Source organism: Cavia porcellus, unplaced genomic scaffold (genome assembly GCF_034190915.1).
Source record: "Cavia porcellus strain 051 isolate PalLab524CR breed Dunkin Hartley unplaced genomic scaffold, mCavPor4.1 scaffold_1, whole genome shotgun sequence".
Classification (NCBI taxonomy): domain Eukaryota; kingdom Metazoa; phylum Chordata; class Mammalia; order Rodentia; family Caviidae; genus Cavia; species Cavia porcellus.
The window spans coordinates 57,353,901-57,378,866 of record NW_026947484.1 but is presented as its reverse complement, the minus strand read 5'-3'; the positions used below and the strand labels follow the sequence as shown (position 1 = coordinate 57,378,866).

General features: G+C 42.0%; 1 protein-coding gene across 13 annotated transcripts in view; it reads left to right on the top strand.

The window, feature by feature from the left end:
- The window catches only part of Atp8b4 (ATPase phospholipid transporting 8B4 (putative)), a 227,871-nt gene that overhangs the window by 87,816 nt on the left and 115,089 nt on the right, over window positions 1-24,966 (top strand). For 12 of the 13 annotated variants that reach the window (XR_010047426.1, XR_010047425.1, XR_010047424.1 and 9 more), the window contains 3 exons: window positions 9,572-9,644; window positions 18,889-18,959; window positions 23,349-23,431. Coding sequence is in view for 1 of the 13 variants with exons in the window: in XM_013154709.2 (XP_013010163.1) it covers window positions 9,572-9,644; window positions 18,889-18,959; window positions 23,349-23,431 (227 nt within the window). In the remaining 12 variants the exon portion in view is untranslated. Of the gene's footprint in view, window positions 1-9,571; window positions 9,645-18,888; window positions 18,960-21,235; window positions 21,425-23,348; window positions 23,432-24,966 lie in introns of those variants that run through there. The other variant, XR_010047427.1, reaches the window with a different exon arrangement.

The window sequence follows — 24,966 nt, the reverse complement described above, 5'->3', positions numbered from 1 at the left end:
ACCAGGAATGACATAATGGTTGAGCCTCAGAAGACAGAGAAATTTTACTCATGACTATAAATAAATCCTGATTGAAGTCTGTTGGCGTGGTGTTAAGTCATGATTCAGAGAAGACAAATCTAAAGGGATCTGAGTAATAAAGTCCAGGCATATAGTTTTCTGATGAGCTCACCGTATATGGGGAATGAAAGTTAATATATCCTTTATTAGACAATCTCTCTGGCCTATAAATTTTCTCACTGGGCTTTTGACGACAGTTATATGGCAAATAATTTAACATTGAGGTCATTTTCTTGGAACACAGGTGTTCTTCATTGTTGACCGGGAGAATATTTACATGCTCCAGGTATCCAAAGGCAGAGATGATTTATTGGTGGGGTAGCTTAGAGAGCCAGATTCATACTTTTCTGCTGTCTGTAGGTTCTCTAGCATAGTATGTCTCTAATTCCTCTTGTAGTTCTTGTCTAGCTCAGGATGCTCATTTTCTGCACACGAGAGAAACCCAAAATCAAAATGAAAAGTGAAAGAAAAGAAACTAGGAAATACAGAGATAGATCTTTTGCAGATGGGGAACCCAGAGATGGGAGCGGAGAAAGGAATGAAAAAAGAATTATGGGGTGTCCTGTGCATTTATTGGCTCCCCACGAAGAATGTAATAATTATATACTGCACACATATACTAATACAAGATAAAATGTGAAAAATAAGGAGAGGTCTGTGGCTTCTTAGTGGCAGGTCCATGAATGAAGAATTCTCCCTACCTGCTATCTTGCTTTAGAGGAACTCAGGATGATAAATATTACTCCTCATTTTAAAGAGCAATTTTAAAGTTTTGTGAGAAAGCTTTTAGGATTTAATATGACTGCAAATATAGCAAGGAATTAAACTCATCACCTTCCAGGGATAACATTAGTTATATTTGTGCTGCAAAACCAGTAATACTGTTTCCAGAAAAATTAGAGTCTGTGAGAGACCCACATCACATCGAGAGGCTTTTTTGCACTGTTGGTGTTGGCTTGGCCCCGTCTTTGTGCTGTAAGCACTAAACATTTTTTTCTGCTTCAGCAGATGTTTTCTCTTGTTAATCTGCACCTCCAAAGGAAAATTGATTGAGGGTATCACAATAGTCATTGGGAAAACAGGACCACTTGTTAATCCTGGAATTGAGGCATTCATATTTGCTTCTTATTCTTTGGGAACTGTCTTTTGGAGACGGCTTTTTTTTTTCCTGAAAAGAGAAGAGTTACTCACTACTAACTGAAAAAGAAAATTCACTGGTATTCTAAATTAAGGTGTGGCCACTTGGATAAGAGAACGGTTGATCAACTAAAGTTAAGGTGACTGCTTGTAATGTTCTTTTCCAAGTTTGTTCTTCATACAAAGGAATATTTCAGGAAAAGCAATTTCTCTCCCTATAGTTGTTACTCTTAATGACATGCTCTTTGGGCATCTAGTGGTGGTCTGCAGAGTCCTTTTAAGGGACTGATGTTAGACAGGTGTTTATCAGCTTTATTTATTGTTGGCAGAGGGAATGAATGGTGACCCAAGACCCCTCTAAGTCCTAAAGCTGGATCAGGGTGGAAGAAACACAGAGATCCAAGGCGGCTGCTTGCAAGCGTGGCAGCTGGGACTCCAGGAAGGTGAAATAGCTTAGACACAAGCAGCCGCTGTTCTGAGCCACCCTTGTCCCCTGAGTGTCTTTAGCCACCAGGAAGGCTGCCATGTGCAACCTCCAGCTGTCGCCATTTTGGAGGCATCGCCCTTGGCTGAGGAGAGCCTTTGTGGGGGCATCCTGCACCCAGGGGCTGCATGGTATCAGGTATGCAGGACTGGCCTGCCCAAGGCCGTCAGAGGCCTCTTCAGGCTCTAGGGCTCCCCAGAGCTGGGCGCCGGAGACTTCTGGCGGTTGTGACTGTGGCAAAAACTTGATTCACTCTCTTGCCCTGCTGTGCATCTTCCTTTCCTCGAAGGTGTTAACCCCAAGATCACATCAGCCTGTGTCTCCCACACAAACCCCCAGTCACTGCCACCTGGGAACCCTACCCTACTCTGCCATATCTGGTCACCTCTGGCATTTCCTCCAGCATTCTGTGTCCTTGCAGATGCCAGAGGCTTCCTCTGAAACCATTTTCTGCTGTCATCATCTTCTAGTGGCCTCTGAGTGGAGTCCTACCCCCGATCTACAGAAGAAATGGGGGGCTTGGGGGACTGAGTCAGGAGAAGGGTTCTCTGTGCAGACTTATCCTGCAGGTAAAGTGAGTGAAAAGAGGGTCTCACTTTTCACATATGGACGCTAAAGCGTGTGCGTTTCTGCATCCGGATAAGGCATGGTGGGATTTATGCAGATTTCCATGTAAATCAGGCCAGGCATCTCTACCATCGGTTACTTTTCCCCAGCAAATTGTCACAGCAATCTCTGTGTCTGCAGGAAGGCATCTTGCTCCCCTGCCCTCTGCCCATCCTTTCCCTGGCATGGTCGATGCGAACAGAGCACACATCTTCTGCAGCTCACTGACCCCCTCTCCGTGGGACGCTGGCTCAGCACATGCATTGTGCTCAGAAGAAAGGAGAGCTGGGTGGGCAGGGGATGCATCTGCATCTTCCGGGTGGGTAGGTGGTGCAGAGTGCCACTCACCAGCCCCTGTGTGTGTGTGTGTGGGGGGGGTGCTGCATGTTTGTCCCTGGTGTGGTTCTGGCAGTGCTGGACCTGAAAAGAACCAGAAAGCTCCTCCCCAGGCCGTTGGCATTGGGGCCTGGCCATGACCTGTCTTCGTTTTCTGCCGCCCGGCTGGCTTTAAATGAAGGCTGCAAGTGGCACCATGACCGCCACCAAACTTCTTGTGCTCCTTAGGGGGCGCTGTCTTTTGAAACAGCAGCACACAGTTACCATAGAAAATCAAGTGAGATGAACAATAGATACAGATTCACCGGGAACTTGGGCCTCGTAGCCCGACAGACGTGGGTTCCAGTCTCAGCCCCGCCATTTGCATGTGACCTGAAGGGAAAGTTTCCATTTCTTCCTTTCTCTCCCAAGTTGCCATTAAAAGGCCCATTGATAGAATACTGAGAAGTCAAACAGTATGAAAGCAAGTACGATGGAAATGAGGTCTCCTTGCCCGCCTGGTCCCCACCGCACTTCCTTTCTCTAATGGCCACCGTTCAAGTTTCTTGTGTGTCTTTCAAGAAATTTTCTATGCATTTAAAATCATGTCTGTGTGTAGGCGTACATACTCTTGTTTCCAAGGATGAATCTTGCTGTGCATGTGTAGTGTTCTGTGATTCGTTCTCACCCAGAAGTAGATCTTAGAACATGTTTCATGTCAGTACCAGCTTGTTCTTTTCGGTGGCTGCATTGTATTCCATGCCGCAGATGAACCTTGAATGAATGTGTTCTGTGGTACATCCATCTGATTTTAAATGATTTCTTTTTAGTGGTATCCAATGGATTGCTATAGCCAATGCTGCAATAAACATCCTTGTATGTGCATGTTAAACACATGTATAATCAGTTCTTTCAAGTGGCCTATCTATATCAAGCTGTGTGGGCATTTAATTTTTTCTGGATATTGCAAAATAGCATTAATATCCCAATTTCTCTAAAACTTAAGGTTCTAGTCTGTAAAATGAGGGTAAAAACAGTACCTATGTCATAGGAGTCTTGTGAAATAAGACCACACATATAGTATTGTTAGATATACCATCTTTAAATATAAGACTCTAAGTTGAGATGGCATATAAACAATAATAACCTTTTAGTATATCTCAAATGCTGCATGGGGCACACCTATACTAAAAGAATTCCTTGTTTCTCTGATTTAATGGGCTGTTATTTGTTTTTTATTTGCAACTCTGTACGTGAAAGGATTAGTCTCTGGAATGCACCAAACACTGAATAAATGTCTTCTGCTGCAATTCTTAGTAGACATTTAGGAAACGCTCTTAATCAGCAAATGTTTTTGGAAAGAATTCATTTTCTACTCCTTGATTTATCTGTCACTCAATAAATAGTTACATGTTCTCTGGTTTCCAGGGCCCAACACATCTGCTGTGACTTTTCAGGAAATCCTCTTTTTTAGGCATTTGTGTTGCTGACAGGAAGTCAGGAGGGAAGGATGGCAGAGTCTCTCGGAGTCTGTAGAATGTCCCCCATCTGTCCTTGGGCTTGGTGTCTTGTTAAGGCAACCTCTAGAGCCAGAAGTCCAGGGTGTAGGGCATAGGTACTAACCTACTCCTGCACTTGAATTTTCAATCCATCAGTCAATCAATAACCAATCTCTCTCCCCCTGTCTTGTCTCTCTGTCTCTGTCCCTGCTCTCTGTCTTTCTATGTGCCTCTGTCTCTGTCTCTCTGAGAAAGGGTGTCACTATGTACTTCAGGCTGGCCTTGAACTAACTCTGTAACCTGGCCTCCAGCTTGCAGCGACCTTCCTGTTTCAGCTTCCTGAGTGCTGGAATTACAGGTACATGCCCAGCTCCAGGCCTGCATTTCCTCTGGGAGGTTTTCCCCTAAGCCTAAAGCTCTTGGTGCCTCTGCCTCACCAGGAGGAAGTGGGTTCAGAGGATGCATCAGCACTCATTGAGGGAAGTTGTGACCGTTCTTATCCTCAGGACTGGACTGTGAGGTTCTGAGGGGTAGACACAGGTCAGTGGCTGTTTCAAACAGTGCTGTCATTCGGGGGCAGTTGAAGTCCATATGTTTTATGGCGCCTCTGGAATTTAAATTTTATGAATTCTTTTCTTGCGTTTTGGCTTATTTATCAATTGGCTTGTGAGTTTGCTAAGGTAAGGGCTATCTTATTACCCCATCTAGTTCTGAAAAATCTGCTTCAAAGAAGCACTAACTAGATTATGTCTGTTGCACAACACGCAGTAATTCTATTACAATATTGAAGATCGAGTCACATTTCAAATCTTGGAATTTCAGTGTGATTAACGAATGAACCCACTGGCAGAATATTCCTCTGCATGAGCAAAGTGCCTTCCTCGACAAGGTGAAGGGGCTGAGTCTGGGGCCTGTGTCATCTTCCACAGCCTACAAGGCTGTCTGCGACCTCGAAGGGCTGCACAGCACTCAGGGCCCTGGGCAAGGCTGTTTGTGTTGTTTCCAGCTGATGAAGAAACCCAGTCACTGCAAAGTTAACATCTGAAGAACCCAGCAATGTTTTCAAGATAGCTTGCTTTTCATATATGTATATTTCTATTAATTTAAAAAAATTTTTAAAATGAAAACAGAAGAAAAACAATGATGCAGAATTTCAAATTAACAGATTAATAAAAGTTAATATGTTGCATAGTATTTTCAAAGTAGTTGCTCAGATTACAAGATATAGGCGTGAAAAAATGATCAAACAATGAAAGCACATTTTTTTGATGAACCAACAGATAGTAGTAGTATAATTATCTATCTGTCTATCTATCTATCTCTAGTGGTTGATTGATTGTGTCAACTTGAGACAGTTAGAAGCTAACTAAATGGGTTTAGCAATTCTACACCCAAGGATGTAGAAGAAGACCCACCCTAGGGTGGGTTATCACCTCGAGGTATAAAAAGAGAGGAGGAAGGACAAATCCATGCCATTCTTGGGAGAAGCTCCAGTCTTGGCCTTTGGTTTTGGACCTCGCCTCCTGGCTTCCAGTACAGACTCTTCAGCTTTTCATCACAGAGCCTTTGGCCTTCTGTCACGGACCCATCAGCCTGCTGGTGTGGACTTGCACAAGACACTAGGGTGAACTCCAGATTTTGGATTGAATCCTTCAGCTTTCAGTGCATAGACACCCTCTGCATGCTTCCTCATCAGACTCTGTGACTGACTGTCGTAAGCCAATCTTGTTGTTTCTGTATATCCGGGTTATATCTGTTCTCTCTAGTAAAACCCTGACCAATACAGAAATTGGTACCGAGAGTGGGGTCATTGCTGTTATGTTGCCTGGCCATGTGACTTGAGAGCCTTAGAAATTAATTTGAAAATATTTGAGAGATTGGCCAAAGAGACAGCCCCTGTGTGCTGTATTACTTTGGAAACTCTGGTCGGAACCTGGAAGATCAGAGTACTGATGGAAATGCTGCCAATTAAGATGAAGCTTGGGAGGCTTCTGTTGGGAAAGACTGCAATGTCTGCTGGAGTTCAGGTAGTATATTGTGCTTTAGATGAAAGTTGGTCTTCTTGTTTGTATTTAGAGATATTACCTGGGTGGCAGAAAAATTTCAGTGCAGTCTACTTTTGGGATGGTAGCATGGTTACTTTAGAGAACTTTTGACCAGGTGTATTTTGAAATTTAGAGCAAAGGGCTAGTAGAGTAATTTAAAATACTTGGCCAAGAAGAAGGCTCCATTGGAACTGTGGGTTGTAAAGATGAAACAGAGAACATGGTTGTTTAGAAAAATAGGATAATGGAAAAATCAAGAGTACATTTGAATTGCAGGAGATTCTTATATTTTAGTCTTGCCATGCCATGTTAAAGTTAATGGGAATCAAGGACTGTGATTGTAATTGTTCTTTTAGTGTGATTTTAATGTTTTATATGTTTGTAACCCAGTTGTGATTTGTCAAAGTACTGTGTTTTAATGTTGAACGTTGGTCACCTTTTAAATGTTTTTGTTTTGATGCAGGAATTATGTGTAAAAAAGAATTGTGTATATATGTAATTGTTTTATTAATGTAACAAATCTGCCACTAAGGACTATAGTTTAAGGAAATGTGTGTGGTTATTAAGTTGACCAGGGGTGGATTGTTATGGTTTGAAAACTAGTGGTCAACCTAACGCCAGCTGGATTACATCAGCATGCATTGAGAGAAGATGCTCCACATGAGGAGGGTTGCCAGGATAAATAGGTGGAGAAGAATTAAGGTGTTGGGAGGGATTGAAGCGTTAAGGAGGCATTGTGGGTTCTCCTACGAGTTGCTGTCTGAGCTGTTGGTTCTCCTGGAGAAGCTTTGGTCTTCACATCAAGCATTTCTTCCTGGCTCCGGAGGGGAAGACGTGTGCTGCCTGGTCTCCAGGATGAACTCGTCACGCTGCTTCCTGGCATGTACTCAACTGTGTTTGTCATTGGAGGAGCTCATGGCCTCCATGTTGCTGAGGACAGCTGTGGTGCCTTTCAGGACAGCCCCGCTCTTTGTTGTGAGTGTGACTTCTCGGCTCCAGTGTAGACCCCTCATCCCACTAGCACAGCTCCTTCGTCCTGCTGGCATGGACTTTCTGGCTCCCACCACTGACCCTTGGGTCTTCCTGGCATGAATCTGTAAAAGAGACTGGCATGAGTCCTTCTTGTGGGCTCTGGACTTCCAGTTGGACTCATGGAGGCGTTATCCTGAGCTCTGGGTTTTTATCTGGACTCATGTGGGACATTGCCGTGGGGTTTAGACTCTTGACTAAATAATATGTGTCATTGGTGTTGCAGATAGATTTCCTGCATTCTCCTGTGTTACCTTCCGGAGACCATTATAAAAATATTATAAACTCCATGTCCTGATCTGAATTGTTCTCTGTGTACAGTCCCTGTCTACAACACTATCTATCTTTTTTCTTTTTTTCCTTCCCCCATCCCAGTTGTTCTTTCCTTTTGAATGGTTTCTTTCTATTTCACTTTCAATATCTGTCATACATTTTGGATCTTATTTACTCTCCCAGTCTCTTACACTAGAGAGACAATACAGTGTTTACACATGAGAGTCTGATTTATTTTGGTTATGAGTATGGTCTCTAGTTGTCTCCATTTACCTATAAAAGCCTCGAGCTTATCCTTCTTTATAGCCGAGTAGTACTCCATTATATAAAAACACCACATCAAAGGTGACCTTTAACTTAGCGCTTCCTGTCTGCTCCTCTCATCCTGCTGGGTGACTTTGCTGCTCTTTGTTGTCAATAATAGTGGGGAGGGCAAGAGCAATGGTTGCTTTCAGAACAGAGATGACTGAAGATCTTTCGCAGGTCTGTGTTCATTTCTGCTTGGGTATTTCTGACCCTCAGTGTGTGTAAGGCTTGTGCTGCCTCCTTTAGATTCTGCCCACACATGTCTGTGTGATCGAGGTGTGGGGTTGTTGGAGAAGAAGGTGGGTTGTGCTGGGCACTTGGTTGTCCTTTAGAAACTGTTCCTTGCTGTTTCCCGTGCAGTCTTCCCGCATTTACAGTGTCAAAGTGGGAGGAATCGGGGCTCCTAGTGCCACCATTGCTGCTCTAGAGACTTCAGCAGCAGTGTGATTTCCATAAATAAGACCCAGCAGCCTCCCCATGGTCACGTGTCCTGTTTTGCATAGACTGTCCCCTGAGAAATGTCTCTCATGGGCAAGGGGAGCCCCAGGGGAAAGAAACCAGCACAGCCTCCATACCTGCAAAGTAAACAAAACGAGGTTTCAAGGCTTCGTAGCTTCTCCTGTTGTCATCGAGCTAGATAGAGCCCAGAAAAGCAAGGCTTGGAAAAGTGATTGAATTCTGGCTTAGGATGAAAATGCTTCCATTGAAAACTTTCCAGAACAACATGTACTTGGCTCCGTATTAAAGAAAAATTCTTTGAGTGTTTAAGCCAAATGACCCAGCAGGGTTGATAGTGTGAGGCATATTTCACAGTTGTATAAATATTTAAAACTGTTTGCTAGGCTGTAAAGCAAAGTAAATTAGGTTATTTTCGAAAACAAAACAAAACACTGCACAATGAAATTAACCTGCCCACTTTAACTTACTGGGGAGCCCGCCTGGTCATCCCTGGCTTCCCTTCCAACCCACTTGTCCCTGCCCCTCTGCTAAGTGGGAATCTCCAAGAAAGAAGCATGACGAAGGCTTGCAACTTGGAAAACAAGGCTGGTTTCCATTTCGGGAGGTTGCAGAAGTGACTGCTGGCCTCACGCTATCGTGCCGCAGGTGGCCCTTTCCACGGGGCCACGGGCCCATTTCCAGTGGGTGCCGTGGCTTTGCCTCATAAGCCCCCTTGAACTGGGGGCTCTGACTGTGGGACTTGGTGGGAATGTGGGGATCCATGGACTTCCAAGATTGCTGCAGGGGCGGTCGCCTGCCACTGCCCATTCGGAGCCACTCGGCCCTCCTTCTGCCGCAGCGCTGGGGATGGTTTCTCTGTGATCTTTCCGGGCTTCTTTTCTCACCCCTTGTTTTTGCTCTCTCCAGAATTTTAACTTTTCCCTTTTACTTGCATTTCAGCTGGCACCCTGTTCTGCTCCACTTGTAACTGTCTTCCATTCAGGTCCTCCCTGAGACAGTGACCCTGGATGGTTCTGTCTCATTCATTATAAAGAGTTTGAAAATCTTAGCAGCAGAATTTATGGAAGACCATAGCTATTGCCTAAGCTGGCAGTGGAAAAGGGAACTTGGCCAAGAACCGGGCATTTAGAGTAGCATCCAAAGGTGCCATTAGCTCACTGGGTTCCCTCGGGCAAATTCTTTAGCGCTCTGAGCTTTGTCTCCAGGCTGCTCCTGGAAAGAACTTCATTAGGGAGGAATTTCCCATCCTGGCCCAGTCTCACCTGCTTCACATGACAACCCTAAGTACGTTTCCTGGATTATATGTTTGGTTCTTCCCCATTTTTGAAAACAAACACTGATTTTGTTTTTGTTCTCAGACTGCAGAATGAAAAATGGATGAATGTCAAAGTGGGAGACATCATTAAACTCGAAAACAACCAGTTTGTTGCTGTGAGTATTTGACATTGCTTAGAAAACTTATCTCAGATTAAAATAGCAAATATAATAGATTACTTACATTGGCAAATTTAGTAAATTCATACTAACCTGGAGTGACTCAGGAGGGAACAGTAATGTGTTTTAGTGCGAAGTCTCGATTATAAACTCTCCTGAAATTCGTATTAGCTTAGGATTTCAATAACATCATAAGTCAGACGAGACTAGGTGATGAGCACCTTACTTCCTTAGGGACCTTTTACACTGGTGGATGCAATTCTAAATTCGGATATCAATCATTTCATGCACTCAGAGTTTTAAAAATGCCTCTGAGTATCTTAAGAAGATTGTTGTCAAGTATTTCTGAATACCATACCTTAATACTGTAATTTTTTTTGTGTGTGTGTGTTTTTCCTTTTTATCGGTACCGGGGATCGAACTCACGACTGCCTGCTTGCAAGGCAGGCGCTTATGCTACTAAATCCCCAATCCCTTAATACTGTAATTAGTACTATTAATTTTGCAGCATATTAGAAAAATCATAAGCTAGAGATACTGTATGTTCCTTTCTGAAGAATCAGAAATGCTTATCGCTTGTGCAAAATTAATTTACTAAATATTGCTATGCATATCAAACATGCTGTAATTTATATTTTCAAGCTAACTAGATATTATAATTTTCTTAATAAAAATTCAGTTTGATCAGTGAAATGTACACAACTAACTGTAGTTCATATTATTGAGGCAACAAAAGCTGTGCAGATTAGAGGCTAAAGTTCAATTGACTGTCTTAGAGTTTATATCAAATATATATTATATTATTTATGGAAATTTTTGTGCTGAATGTATTTTTGTGAACCAAGAGTTGTTCATTAAATCTGAGACAATGTATAATAGGGAGAAATGATGACCCCAAGATCCACTTACAGGATCAACAGCCCAGTTAAGAACCTTCCACATTCACTTCCAAAGCGCCTTCCTCTCTGAGCTCTGTGCTCGCCCACTCCTGGGAAGAGCCCGCAGGAAGAAACCCCTCTGGGACAGGCCTCCGAAAGAGTTCCCCCTTGAGGTGGAGGAATGCTTATTTCCCTGGCAACCTCAATGCCTGAAGGATTAGCCGGGAACCAAAAATAAGCAGGAAGGTGCCAGGTGGTTGAAGCAGAGGCATCCCTGTCCATGCACCATGGTTTGGGCCCCATGCATGTAGGACAGTCCTGTGAGGTTTGCCCTGTGAGCTAGTTACTTTTATTTTAAGAAATTTAAGTTGCTGACCCAACAAGTTTTCCAGCTCCTTAAAGATTTAGAACTCTGCACAAGAAGTGGCGTCAGACCTTTCTTGTGGGTGGGATGGAGGCAGATGCTGAAGGTACCTCTCCTTAAGGGACCAAGGCAAACGCTTCTCTTTCAATGCCAGGGTTTTTCCCTGTGTTCAGTCTGGGTGCTGCCTCCTCTCCCTTCCAGCCCTCACCTGCTGGGGTTCTCTGTTTGAGCCCACCTTGACCACAAGGTCCTGGAAGACAAAGCGCAGGATGATTCCTTGGTCTCTAAGGACTAGTGTCCTGTGGGGTCATGGAGGTGTCTAGTAAGTGCTGTTTGGATGAATAAATATCAATCTTATAAGAAAGGAGGCAGATAAAAAGGAAAATTGAATATAAATTCTCCAAATTTAGAATGTTCTGTATCATTGGGATAAAGAGATCTTTCCTTCCTGATTTAGGAAAAATTGCATACATATATTCAGAATATATTCTTTAAGAAGAATGTGCTACAGGGAACTTATTTTAATTTTACTCTCATGAAAATTATTATAGGATGATCACAGTGAAAGTTTTGGTGCTTCTAAATTGGTATGCTTAACTTTCTTGTGGAAGGCATAACCAAATACCTCTGGCCACTCATATATTCTAAATGGTGCTAGAGGAGATATAACGTAAGTTATATGTCATGCAGTTTTTAAAAATTTTACTTGAAATTGAGTTTTTCAGGGGCAATGCTAGTTGTGTTTCTGTTTCAGGTATTGATATTTCTCAAAAAACTAAAACTAAAAATTGCATTTTACCCAGTTTTCCCCTTGTAGGTATCTTCTTCAAAGAGTTAGAGACATCATATTATAGAAATACATGAATACCCATGTTTATAGCAGCACAATGCATAATAACTAAATCTTAGAAGCAGACTACACTTCTATCAACCATGATACATGGATAAAGGAGTACTACTCTGTGTATAAAGAATAAATCTGAGTCATTCGTAGGGAAGTAGATGCACATTGAGACTATAACGTAAAGTGAAATAAATCAGCTGCACAGTTTAAATAATCATATCATTCCTCTAATATGGAAAATCAAAGTATAATACATTAAGGAACACAAGATAAGATAGATAACAGGAAACAGGAAGATCTTTGCAAATGCAAAGAGGACCAAGAGATGGCAGGCAGGGGAAATAAAGAGAGTTAAGATGTATTATGTGCATGTACCAACTCCTCACAGAGGATGCGATTGCTACACACTGTAAACATTCACTGAAGAAGACAAACAAACAAAACAAAGTTAAAAACCCAATAGTTAAAAACAAGTGCCCCATGGAATACTCTGATAGGAGTGAATACTAGCTTAGTCTCTTTTGTTCGCTAATACTACACCCTAGTATCTTCATCTATCAATTCTGTGTGGGGTGAAGAGTTCGGAAAAGCAGGACTCAAGTCTGAGTCTCAAAAATCAGTTCCATAGGGCAGATCAGTAACAGTGGTTTAAATATGTATCGCACAGTTAGACAAACGCCTATGAAGTCCCGGTGCTGTCCAATAGAAGTTTTTGAATGGAACCTAAGATTCTGTGTTTGTGCTACCCAGTGTCCTACCCAACAGCCTTTGCGGTAACTGAGCATTCAAAAATGTACCTAGTGCCATGGAAGAACTGAATTTTGAATTTAGATTTAAATGATGACTGTGGCTTGTGGCCACCATGTTGGATATGGCGGAGGTGACCTTTGATTGTGGTCACATGAAGGGGTCAGATGTTTATGTTTCCTCCGTGTTCAATTAGAGGGATGACACCAAGGTAGCTCTGCCAGTGACTGTCCCCATGCTTATTCCCATTGTCTCGGGAAGATGTCTCTGATTGGTGGATGGGGTGGTGTGCGGGAAACAGAGACTCCTTACTTTTTGGGCTTTTCCTGTGTCCAGAGAATACACTGCTCCTCTGTACCATGGATTTTACAGGAGCAGATCCTTTGGTGGGTTAGTGGGAGGACCAGGCGAGTTAGAAGCTACAGTGCCTATGGCGGGGTAGCCTGTCTAACGGGGTGAAGCATTAGCAAGCTCATTCAGCCCACAGCCCCAGAGCCTGGTCTCCAAAAATGTTACTTATAAAAAGATGGTATTTTTGACTCTGTGGTTCTGTTTGACTCCTACCACCATAGCTCTCTTGATTTGAATCTCTAGATAAGAGAGACAGGGAGTCTTCCAAACCCCTAAAACTCTGCAGGGCCTAAGGATTAGGTCGTTTTGTTCAAAAGTTTTCCATATCTAGCTGCTCAGCACTAGAAAACTGTGTTCAAGAGAGTGAGTGTTCTTACAGGTGCACTGCTGTGACAGCTTCAGAGATTTGACAATGCCATCTGTTCAGACTTAGCATTTACACCTGGATTTGTGTCTGTGGAGCAGTGAATTTTAAGCAGGGACAGGTGCTCACCTGGAATTGCCAATTCACTGATATACATGCTCAGAAGTTACTGGTTTTTGTTTTTTCTTGCCCCCCACAATTTTTAAAATTTTAAAATCTAAGAACAGTCTCTGGCTGACCTTTCAGAAGTCCTGTTTTTATTTTGGAACCAGGAAGAAGGCAGAGCACAATTCAGATATCACAGTAAAATTGACTTACATTAGAAGAACCAAACCAACCATTAGGAAGCACACTGCAGAGCTCTCGGCGCCCCCAGAGCCCTGCACCTGGCCCAGGAGTGGCTTTCCCTTTTCCCTTTTGCTCAGCTTTTCTTAGGCAATGGTAGAAATAAACGCCTCCTGGATAAGAACGCACTTAAACACTGTGAGGATATAGCTGTTTAATTTGTTCAAAAGTGCCCCCACCTGAGATATTCATGTTTCAGGTGTTTTCTTCGGCTACATTCTTTTTTTTTGGCTTTAAAATTAAGTCATTTTTCAATTACAGAAACTAAAAATTTTTACCTTTCAAAAAGGCTAGGCCTAGAGAGATTAATTTGACCTAAATGCTAGGCAGGCTGGGCTTCCAGAAGAACTGTTTTTGTGGTTTAATTGGCCTCCTCATTATTTTATATCTTACGGCGTCAAGTCAGAGTCATTAATTTTTCCAGCCTAATTGCTTTAAATAAACTGTATCTATGTCCTGCTTTACATGTACCTCATATGCCTAGGACAATGTAAAGCTGGGCATTTCTGTGGAAAGAGTTTGAAGGTTAGCCCAACCCCTGTTAAGAAGGGCTGTATTGTTACAGTATGCAAAGGCAATAAATTATCTTCTACATTTAAAAACAAGTGAATGGGCAGTGGTCTGTTTATAGCAGTTAGCAGTTCAGAGGGATGAAACATTCAGACAAGGGTGTCTCTGAGGAGGAGAAGAGCCTGCTTTGATGCCAGTTATTTTCCTTCCCTCTTCTCCTCTCTTTGATCACCATCTTTTTCTTATTCTCAAATTAATTTAATTTTAAGGATCCAAACCAATGATGTTTCTATGAATATTTTAGTAGATATTCATAAATAAAAATGTTGCTCATAACCTTACATGCTTGCATTTTTATGATTGGATTCTGATTTTCAACTTGTAATGCATGAGTTATTTATAATTTTTATTTTTATATTAAAAAAAAAGAATACACAGAAAAAAGACGATGAGACTGGCTTATGAAATGGAATACAAAAGTGATGCTCGGGGCTGGAGATTTAGCTCAGCAGCATAAGCACCTCTGCCTTGCAAGCAGGCAGTTGTGAATTCGATCCCCGGTACTGATAAAAAAAAAAAAATAAGCAAAAGTGATGCTCAAGGTAATGCTACAAAAGTCTGTTCCTGAGCTCATGGCCCTGCTATTCCAGTATTCTTGTACCATTGTAGTTTTGATGTTGAGTACCAACAAGGCAAAACAAAGCAAAGTGAAGCACTCTCCATGTTTGGTAGCTGTGTTCTGCTGATTTATGAACCCACCAGAGGAAGGAATGAACATTTTGGAATCAGAAGTACTGAAGGCTAGGTCCAGCTCTGCAATTGAAGCTGTCTTTTTTTTGGGGGGGGGTACCGGGGATTGAACTCACAACCTTGCGCTTGCCGGGCAGACTCTTATGCCTCTGAGCTAAATCCCTGGCCCTAATTGAAGCTCTCTTCATGAAAGCTATCTGCGTGAGTCCACCAGTGTGGGCCTGAATCTCTTGGGGCCTTGACTTCCTCAGTTAGATGTGATGACTCTTACTAGAACTTTACAAAGACTGTGGGCTTTGCATGAGTCAATTTAGTTCACCTGGGCCTGCTGGGGGAGTCCATTCCCTCCTCATTGCTGGATAGATGCAAACTCCCTCGTGCATATTTTTAATACCCTGGCAACTGGGTTATCCACCACAGGGTTGTTGTATGAAAAACCTAATTATGAGAGATGGTTTCATAAATTCTTAAAAGATGACATAGCTTTATAATGTTATCATTTTTTGAGGTTTTGCTTCCTTTATTATTGAACTCAGCAAACAAATCTGCCCAATCACCCTCTGAGAGCTCAACCTTGGTTTTGAGGACTCTGATATTCAGTGGGCCCTTGGATTCATTCAGATTTCCTCTCACAGAAATATCTATTGCAGGTTTCCAAGGGGCAGTTGCTTGGCCTTTCTGTTGCCTCTGATGGTTAGGAAGGGATGGCCTGCCGTGTGCCCCTCCAGGCAGGGTGTGGGAAAAGGCAGAAGAGAATTGATAGGATAGAGTACAAATTGAGGCTGTCTTAGTTATTTCTCTCATTGCTGAGACAAAATACCTGACTCCCAAAGTTAAAGGAGAAAAAGATTTATCTGGATCACAATTTGTAAATGGTTCAGTCCACAAGCAACTGGCTCCAAGGCAGGGTGGCATGGCAGAGGAGCATCACAGAAAATGGTTCATGGTGCCCACAGGGTAGCAGAGCAACAAGCAGTGTCCCTTACACTGTATCTACGTTAGGGTGGTGCCGATCCGACCAGTGGGCTGATTTACTAACCTCACACCCTGAGTCCTAGTGTCAGACCCTCCAGATTGAGCCACCTCTTAAAAAAGCCCTATGACTGCATGAGGCTTTGAGGGGGCATCTAGACCCAAACCATAACAGGGATCTATCAGGATAGTCAGCTGCTGCCTGGCCCATCTATGGGTTCAGGTCATTGTTTCTTGGCCTGTTCTTTACTCCTGCTGTGCCTCTACCAGGGAATTCTGCTTTCTGTGGCTTCTGGAATGTTCCATGCCTTCTGGGCTCTTCCTGCTATTGGTTCTGGAATCTGCTTTCCATTTCTTCTGGAATCTTCTATGATGCCTGTCTTTAGTGACTAACACGATGTGTTCTCTCACTCACACTTGTCCCATTTGTTAATAAACGCTGCAGAGTCCTTAGCTCGTCCTGCCTTTGCTAAACTATATACAATTCTCGAAGTTAGGGTTTTAGTGACCTGCCTCCATGCTTCAGTCTGCCTGGATCCGAATCCTGGCTCCCTGACTTCTTAACCACTCAGCCTGCATCAGGTTACTGAGCTTCTCTGGGTCTTGCTTTCCTCAGTTTGTATAGTGGGGATGGATCACAGCAGGACTTACGTGACAGGATCTCTGTGACATGCTCAGCTTATAAAAGTCCTCCAAATATTTGCTATTGTGTCCTAAATACCTGTAGCTGGTACACAATTTCTGGATCAAGCAGTAATTGGATCTCCAGAGATTTCCTGAAGGGATCAGCTGGATGAGGTCTGATCTGGGAGACTTGGAGTCCTGGGCCTGCTAGGTTCTAAGACCACTCTTGGGTTGCTCCAACTCTTGGCCCAGCATATTCTGATCAAAGGGTGACCAGGGACTAATGGGACTGTACCCTAATTCTTGTGCCTTTTCCTTACCGGAAGTATTCCTGAGAGCAGGAAGAAGCAGTGGGGGCTGACTGCAGGCTGGTGAGCAAGGAGGGGGCGTCCCTGCCCAATCTGCTCCTCCTTGCTCCAAGCCTTCAAGGGAGAGGTGAATAGAAGGGAGCATCAAGGCTCAGCAGAGGGAGGAGAGGAGGAAGGGAGGATGAAGGAGCAGGAAACAAGAGGAAGGTAGAGAGGACATGGAAGAAGAGGTGACAGTGGAGAAGACTGGCAGAGGCGGGGAAGGGAGAAATCCCAGGTGCCCAGGAAGAAGGAACAGGAGCCATGGGGCTGGAACCCACGGGACTGAGACTGTCAGCGTCTAGGAGGTTGGCTCCTCTCTCAGGGCAGAAGCCAGCTGCCAGGTGGCAGTGGTGCCCTGGTCACGTGTCCCCAGCCTCCCCGTGGTTACCATGAGGTACAGCAGCACTGGCCCACTTTCTCTGCAATGCTGGGTATGAGTAGTGTATTTCTGTGCGTGACAACTGTGTTCATTCACGGATGCGGACAGTTAAGAGTATTCTGATTCCATTTTAAAAATGATCCTTGTAAGCTTAAGTGGGGAGAATTATAGGCCCCAAGAGCTTTACTCTTGCCTGCTGCCAGGGTGACGCCCGGATGCAGTGAGATTTTTTTAAATTTTAATTTTTATCGTTACATGTTTGTAGTACGTAATGTTTACTTTCTTCGTGGTGAGTTGAAATGTGTACACGACACAGTTTTAATTCTTTTTTCATCCCTCCACTTTCATCTTTTGGTCCCCTCTATTTGGCAAAGATCTGTCTCCTGATTTCCTATTGTCTGTCTTTTATTTTACTCTTTAATTTATGTGTATTTGGAGTTTTCATATAAGCGAACGCAGGTTTATACTTCAGATGTGAGCGATAAGATCAAGATGAATTTTCCAAAAAAAGATGTTTCCTTTTTAGATTGAATGGGTAATAGCTGGCTGGAAGTGGCGTGTACTTTTGACACACTTTCTGTGTGGACTTGTTCTGCTTATACCGTGATGTAAGGTGAGAAGAGAATTTCTGCCCGGGCCGGGCCGGGCCAGCTTCTGAGGTTTCATTCAGGGTTAAGAAGGACCCATTTATTTCTGCAGAGACTTTTGCAGATCAGTTTTATCCTAATTTAGACAAAACTACATGCATACACACAGCTATTTTTGAGTTGGAAATTTAACAGCTTGTGACAGTGAAACCAGTAGAATCTTAAGTTAACCTCTAAGACTTGAGAATGAAGCAATCCTAGTATTTTTTAAAAACAAAGGTAAGACAATGGCATGGATGTGGAATGCTAAGTATGCATTTAGACAGCAAGAAAATTGCCAAGTTAATGCCTGAAAAGAAGTTGCTGAAATTTAAATCAATTCTTTGTAGGTATTAACCTTTTGAAATTCCATAAAGCACTTATTTTTAAGATAAAATTTGAAAGTTTAAATCAAATAAAACAGATGCCATTTCCTACTACAGAAACTGAATTCTATAACAGAGTATGATAAGTAATTTCCAGATCTCCAATGGGCATTGAAATAAAGTGATCTCTTTTTAAAAAAGTCAAATTTTTCAGTGTCTGGACTTCTTCCACTGCCTTTTACTATGTTTTCTATTCAGTCTTACTGCCTTGCCCAGGGCCCCCTTCCCTTCTCTTTCCCATTCCCTTTCAGGTTTTCCTTACTGTTTTCTGTCCTCTTCTCTATTTTCCTATCAGCTTGCCTCTCAGTATTTCTTTTTCAGTTTCCATCTATGTCATCTGTCTCCCCACCTACACTGCCCGGCTCCCTGCCTTTAGCTGACCATACTAGGTAATCAGCAAGTATGCATAGGAATACATAGGAATACTTACAATTACTTAATTGGATAATGAGTTACATTTTCCATTAGTAATTATCAAAGCAAAAAAAAAAATTGAACCAAAGCAAGCAATGATCAAAAGAGGTAAAGCAAGTGGCTATGAATGGACATGCTATTCCCAGTCCTCCTGGCTTCTGCTGGGGTCAGAGGTGGGCAGAGACGGCTGGGCAGTGACCCGGAAGTAGCTCCGAGTGTCCCTGCTGAGTGTTGTTCCAAGGCTCAAGGGCTGATTAGCAGTGGAAGGTGATGAACGAAGCTGCCTTTCAATCCATCTTCCCTTCTTAGTATCCTGTGCTATGATTTCTTAAAACAGGCCGATCTGCTGCTTCTATCAAGTAGTGAACCCCACGGTCTCTGTTACATTGAAACTGCGGAGCTTGATGGGTGAGTTGTTAAATCAGAATGATTAATTAGGGTTATTTTTTTTTAATTTATGCAGTCTTTAAAAACAGGGCTCAAAACCCATCCTTTATTTTCTTGGAAGAAATAGGAATCTAAGTCATAAAAACTGTGTTAATTATTTTGCAGTCATTTTGAAAACACATTTGCTCTTTAATTTACCTGGGAAATTCTTTTCGCTTGAGTTTATTTTCTTTCAGAAACAGTGAACTAAACAAGTGTATATGAACAAACTACACAAGGACTTTTGGTGAAGTTCCCTCGAAGCTTTTATTTATTTTAATTTCAAGTGATTTTCTAAGGAAAATGCAAAAGGTGGAGGTCGAGATCCTTGGAGGAAGAAGGAACTAAAAGAGACTTTAGGAGCCATGACGGTTTAAGCTGGAGAGTGAAGAGAGGAATGGACCATAGCGCCGTTTGGAAATTGACATTAATTTAGCATTTAGTTATAGACAGTGTCGCAGTTCTGTTTCAGAGGACTTAATTTGTCTGGAAAAAATATTTACTGTGTGATTATATTATAAAGACACTACATATGTGTGTGTTCATAAATGGATTTTTATCATTTTGTGGTGCTGTGGGTTCTATGCAAGCCTTGTTGTACAGACAGTGAAGACAAAGTTTAGAAAGGCTAGAGAATTTTCCTAGAACATCTGGAGAATGAGGGTAGAACTCAGTGTTGGCAATCTGATTAAGGTCAGGTAGTACTTGACCTGTGTGATTGCTTTTAGGACAGTTCCAGAAACAGCAGACAGGCATATACTTGAGAAAAAAGGTCTCATATCAGTCTCTCTCAGGAACCTGGAAATAGCAAAATAAATATAAAACAAGTGGATGGAAGGAGACAATGAAGATAGAACAAAAATAATGAACTTGAACACAAAAAATAAAGAAAATGAATGAAATAAATTTTTTAAAAATAACAATGTAGTTGACCAACCTGTAGAGAGAGAGAGATAGAAAATGAGCCTGAATTATTAATATCAGAGTTGAACCATGGGAATTCACTACAGATCCTGAAAACATCAAATGGATAATGAAGAAATGCTACAAACACTTCTACACACAAAAATTTGACAACTTAGACAAAATGGAGCACTTCCACAAAACAAAACAATACAAAACAAAACAAAACGGCATGTTATGGCTTGTGTCTGAATGTCCCCTCAAATTGTCATGCAGCCATAGGTGGGGCTTTTTCAGAGGTATGTAACCCTGGAATTGATTCATAGTGCAGTGTGAGGCTCAAGGGCACTAGGATTAAGGATGTCAGTGCCACCCGCCCTGAGTAGCCTGGGTAAGAGAAGGGATAGAAAGTGTTATGGTTGCCCCTTGTTTGCTTTTGTTGTCTTCTTCTTGCCATGAGCTATTTCTACTCTGCAGTGACCCCTGTATGCCAGCTGATTATGGGCTGAAACCTCTAGAAACTGCTAGCTATAAACCTTTTCCTTTTTAACTTTGAGTGCAGGATATTTTGTCTCAGCAATGAGAAAAGTAACTAAGACAAGGCTGTATACTCAACGTAAAATAGATAACTCAAATAATCCTATAAGTATTAACAAAATCAAACCTAATCTAAAACGTAAAACCTTAAAACTTTTAGGCAAAATACAGGAAAAAAAATCTTTAAAATTTGGGGCTATTCTAAGAGTAAAACTAGGTTTGACACAAAAATCGCGGTCCATGAAAAGGAAATTTTGATAAACTAGACTTAATTAAAATTTTTTTTCCTCTGTAACAGCTCAGTTAAGAGGGTGCAATAATAAGCTACAGACTGGGAGGAGCTTTTTTGTAAAGCATCTGTTTAACAAAAGGCTTGGCTCTTGAGTATGTAAAAATACTCTCAAAACTCAAAAGCTGAAAAATAAACTACTTAGAAAGTAGACAAATGACATGAACAGGCACTTCACTGAGGAGGACATTGCTCATAAGTGCTGCAAGAGTTGTTCTGCATCCTTAGCCACAAGGGAAGTGAAAACCACAGTGCTGAATCTCTTAGATCACAAAACAGTGGCACAGCTCTGAAGGCTGGCAAGGATATGGAGAAACAGTACCACTCTTATCCAGCTGGTACAAATGTAAATGTTAGTGAGTTTTAAAAGTGATTTGGCAGTTTCCTAAAAACTAAACATACAACGGTGGTAAGACTCAGCAGTTTTACTCTTGGGCATTTATCCTAGAGGCCTGCAGACTCCTGTTTGCACAGGAAACCTATACATGAATGTTTATAGCTGATGGATTTGAAGCCTCCCCCAAATGAAACCGTCACAGATACCCTTCAAGAGGTGAATGGTTAGACAAAACGTGGCACAGCTGCAACACAGGATGCCAGCTCAGCAATGCAAAGAAATGAGCTGGGCCATGCTGGGACGATTCTTCAGGACAAGCTATTGCTAAAGAATCAGGGAAAACACTCTGTAGGATTCCACTCATGCAACATTCCTGAAAAGGTAAAATGATGCAAGTAGAGAACAGATTAGTGGTTGCTGGGTATTAAAAGGGAGGAAAGTGAGTGTGGTTGTAAAGAGCAGCTTGAGGGAGCCTCATTTTGATGGAAATGCTCTGTACATTGGCTGGGTCCTGCATTTTCTACCCTAACCCTTTCCTTGTTTGAAAAACTAAATAACTACAGGTTGCCCAGAGACATTTCTTGTCTTAACCCCAGAGTCTTGGCCCCTGCAGAGAGTTTTAATCCTCCTGGATCCCTAAAATCACACTGCTTGTCTTATTTATTTAAGCCTTTGTTGTACACATGTTTGCGAGACTGAGGATCCAGGTCCCTGGTATGCTGTAGTGTTTGGGGAAAGCAAGTGCACAGAAGCTTTGTGTATTGTTTCTTGAGCTAAGCCTCATTTTGAATCTTATCATGATATTTGGGTAGATTAAGAGTGTGGCAGAACACTGAGGGCATTAATCAGAAGTCTTGAAAAATAATTTTTAAAGCACCAATACAATCTATCTGTGTGATTATTTTATCCCTTTCGCTTTTCCCACTTGAAAGTGGAGGTAGGTATGGGAGAGAATCCTGAGGAAGTAATTCAAGCGAATGAGGAATTTTGATGGGTGCTATCTGGTAGGTCAGAGTTAGAGACCAGGAGCTCATTGGCTGGGTTGATGTGGCTGTTACTGTTGCTCCAAAAGCAGTTTAAATGAATCTGGAGATGCTGGATTGTGAGCCCTGACATCGTTTATTTTCCTTCCCAGCTCTGTTTCTGCCTCGTTTATGAAGTTCTTGGTCACCTTCATGCCTTCTCATTTCTGCCTCTTAGGAATTGACATATTTTGAATGATAAGATTGTTTTTAAACTAACCTCAATTAAACATTCAGTAGTGTATTTCCTGAAGGGAGCCATTTCACCCATGGACGTTGCTGTGTTGGCCTCATATTGTCCTAATTAATGTTATTGTGAATCTCATTTCTAGGAGGTTTGCTTGAATGCTCTCTCTGGTGTCCATTTCCTAGTCCTCTAAACTTGTTGAATTTCATAGGTTAGCGTATAATTCCACAGAGAGGCTTATGCTTTTTTTGTTTTTGTTTTTTACTTTCCGCTTGTTTTTCTCAAGAAAACCATACTTTTCTTGGGGAAACAGTATCCAAGGTGACTGTGATGGGTAGTTGGTCAATATTCCTTGATCAAATGAACCCATTTACATAAAAGAAAAGGCTCTGATAGATGATTTTAAGCTACCACAGAGGAAAAGTTGGTTGAACTCACTGAGAAAACTGGAATGGAAAGCTCTTAAGCCCAAGACAGTAAGGATGTCTGTGGATGCACTGCATCCACACAGACCAAGATGCCACCTTTCCAAAGTATGCATGGCCTTGTAAGCAGTGACTGGTTTCTGCAACCCATGGAGGTTTCTTGGCTCTCTTCATCTAGACTTATGGATTTGTTGGGTTGATTCTCCAAGAAAAATAAAGCCGTCTTCTTTTTTTCATTTAAGATTCAGCTACTGTAAAATTCGCCGTGACCAAAAAATTACAAGAAAAACTCTTCTGCAGATAGCAGAGGCTGGAATGGTACTGGCCTCCTTGGCCTGGCAGCTGTGTGCCTGTTCCTTGTGTGTTTTATAACTCACGCATGTGTCTGAGTAGATTCCAGTGAAATCATATTTATTACGTTCTCCATCCTTTCATATTGCAAAACAGATTACTGTGTTGTGCACAGATATGGGGTGGGTGGGGTGCCAGCTTTAGGAGCTGAGAAGCCCCGGCTCATATCCCCAGGATGTGTGAGAAGTGTGAATGTGGGGCTGGGGAGCAGGGTGGTCTTTGCAGTGCTCTTTGCATGGGCTGCGCCCACCCAGCTGCTTTGGTGTGCTGCTCAGGGGCCGTTCCATATAAAAATTCACACTGTGTCATTCACCTCACAGGGAGACAAACCTTAAGGTTCGTCATGCACTCTCCGTTACCTCAGAACTTGGAGCAGACATCAGCAGGCTTGCAAGCTTTGATGGTAAGTGTTTTAAATAGACGAATAAACAAAAGCCTCAAAACTAAGAAGCAGTGTAAGAAATTAATGATCTAAGGTCAAATTTACATTTTGTTTTACTTGGTAGGAAGACATAAAATTCTCCAGGCATCGAACACTGCAATCTCTTTTCAGGACAAAGAGTACAGGAGTTCACCAAGAGGAGAAGACTTTTGGCCATCTCTGATTTCATTCTCTCCCATCTCGTCCCTGAATCCCACAGTGCTTTTCGTTTGCTTGACAGTGGCTTCCCTAGGTCCCTGTGTAGGCTCGTTGAGAGTAAACACACAGGTCTTTTCCTGATTTCTAGCTCTAGGTGTATTGTCCCGCACAGAAACCTAGCCACCAAATAGCTGATTCCTGAAGACAGATAGGTGTCTTGGCTCATGTATGTCTGTATTTTGCGTGGTTCTGACATGATATCTCAAGGATAGTAAGTGTTCAGGAAGAATTTTCTGATTTATAAATTAGTGATTATCTGTTGCCTTTTATTTAGAGCCATGTTTTATTAATCATGATCTTTACACTGTCCAACTACGTCCTTTCCTCTTTACTATGGTCTCCTTCAGCTTCTGTACTTTGCATCTGTATCTTATACTCTATTGTAAAAGTTGTTCTTAAATATTCATGGAATGGCCTCTACATAGTGTCTCTCCTAGGAATAGCTTCATTTGATCTGTAAGTGACCACAGAGAAGCAAAAATATCTTCAAGAGTCAAGGGAAAAGAGACTCTAACGACAGGGCACTAGGCACCATGATAGGTTGCAGGGAGAATCTTCGTGGCTTTCCCTTAAAGGTCTTTTGCTTTACTCACTTACAATTCTGGCCCTGAATATAAATATTTCCTTACAGTTTGGGATAGGAAAATGTGAATTTAGCATCTTCTCTTCAGTAAGGCCCAGGCAAGTTGAGTTTATATTGTAAAATTCTCCAACACACGGCTCAGCCTTTGAGCTTACAATGCCCACGCTTTGCATTTGCTTGTAAATTGTGTTCTGGAGTTTGTTAATATTTTAACCTCTCTACATGCGTGTATTGTAACAAGTGTTTATGAAGATATGCTTCCAAATTGAGATTGAAGTCAGGGGATTAGCCTGGAAAATCTGAATGGTTCAAGAACTATTTTGATTGGATTAAAACAAATTACAATTTTTCTAACTTTCTTTCAATGAAATTTTACTGGTATGTGAATTCAAGAGCAGTCATTTATATTCATAAATAAAAATACTTACTTAAAATTCCTCACTAAATATTCATGGAATCCTTAAAAGACCACCTAACTATAATTCACCATTACTTTTTTCCTGGCAGAACTTTATACTTGTGAATTTATAAAGAGGTGAAATCGATCAATTTTAGTGTTCTTGACCATCAGAAAAGCAGAAAATGATGACTACATTTCCGTAGGACTTTTTTGTAGGTATTAGCACAGATACTGCCACACCGAAGGCAGTTTCCACACCCTGAAATCTTAGTGGCATAAACCCGAGGAGGTTTATTTCCTGCTCAAGGCACATTC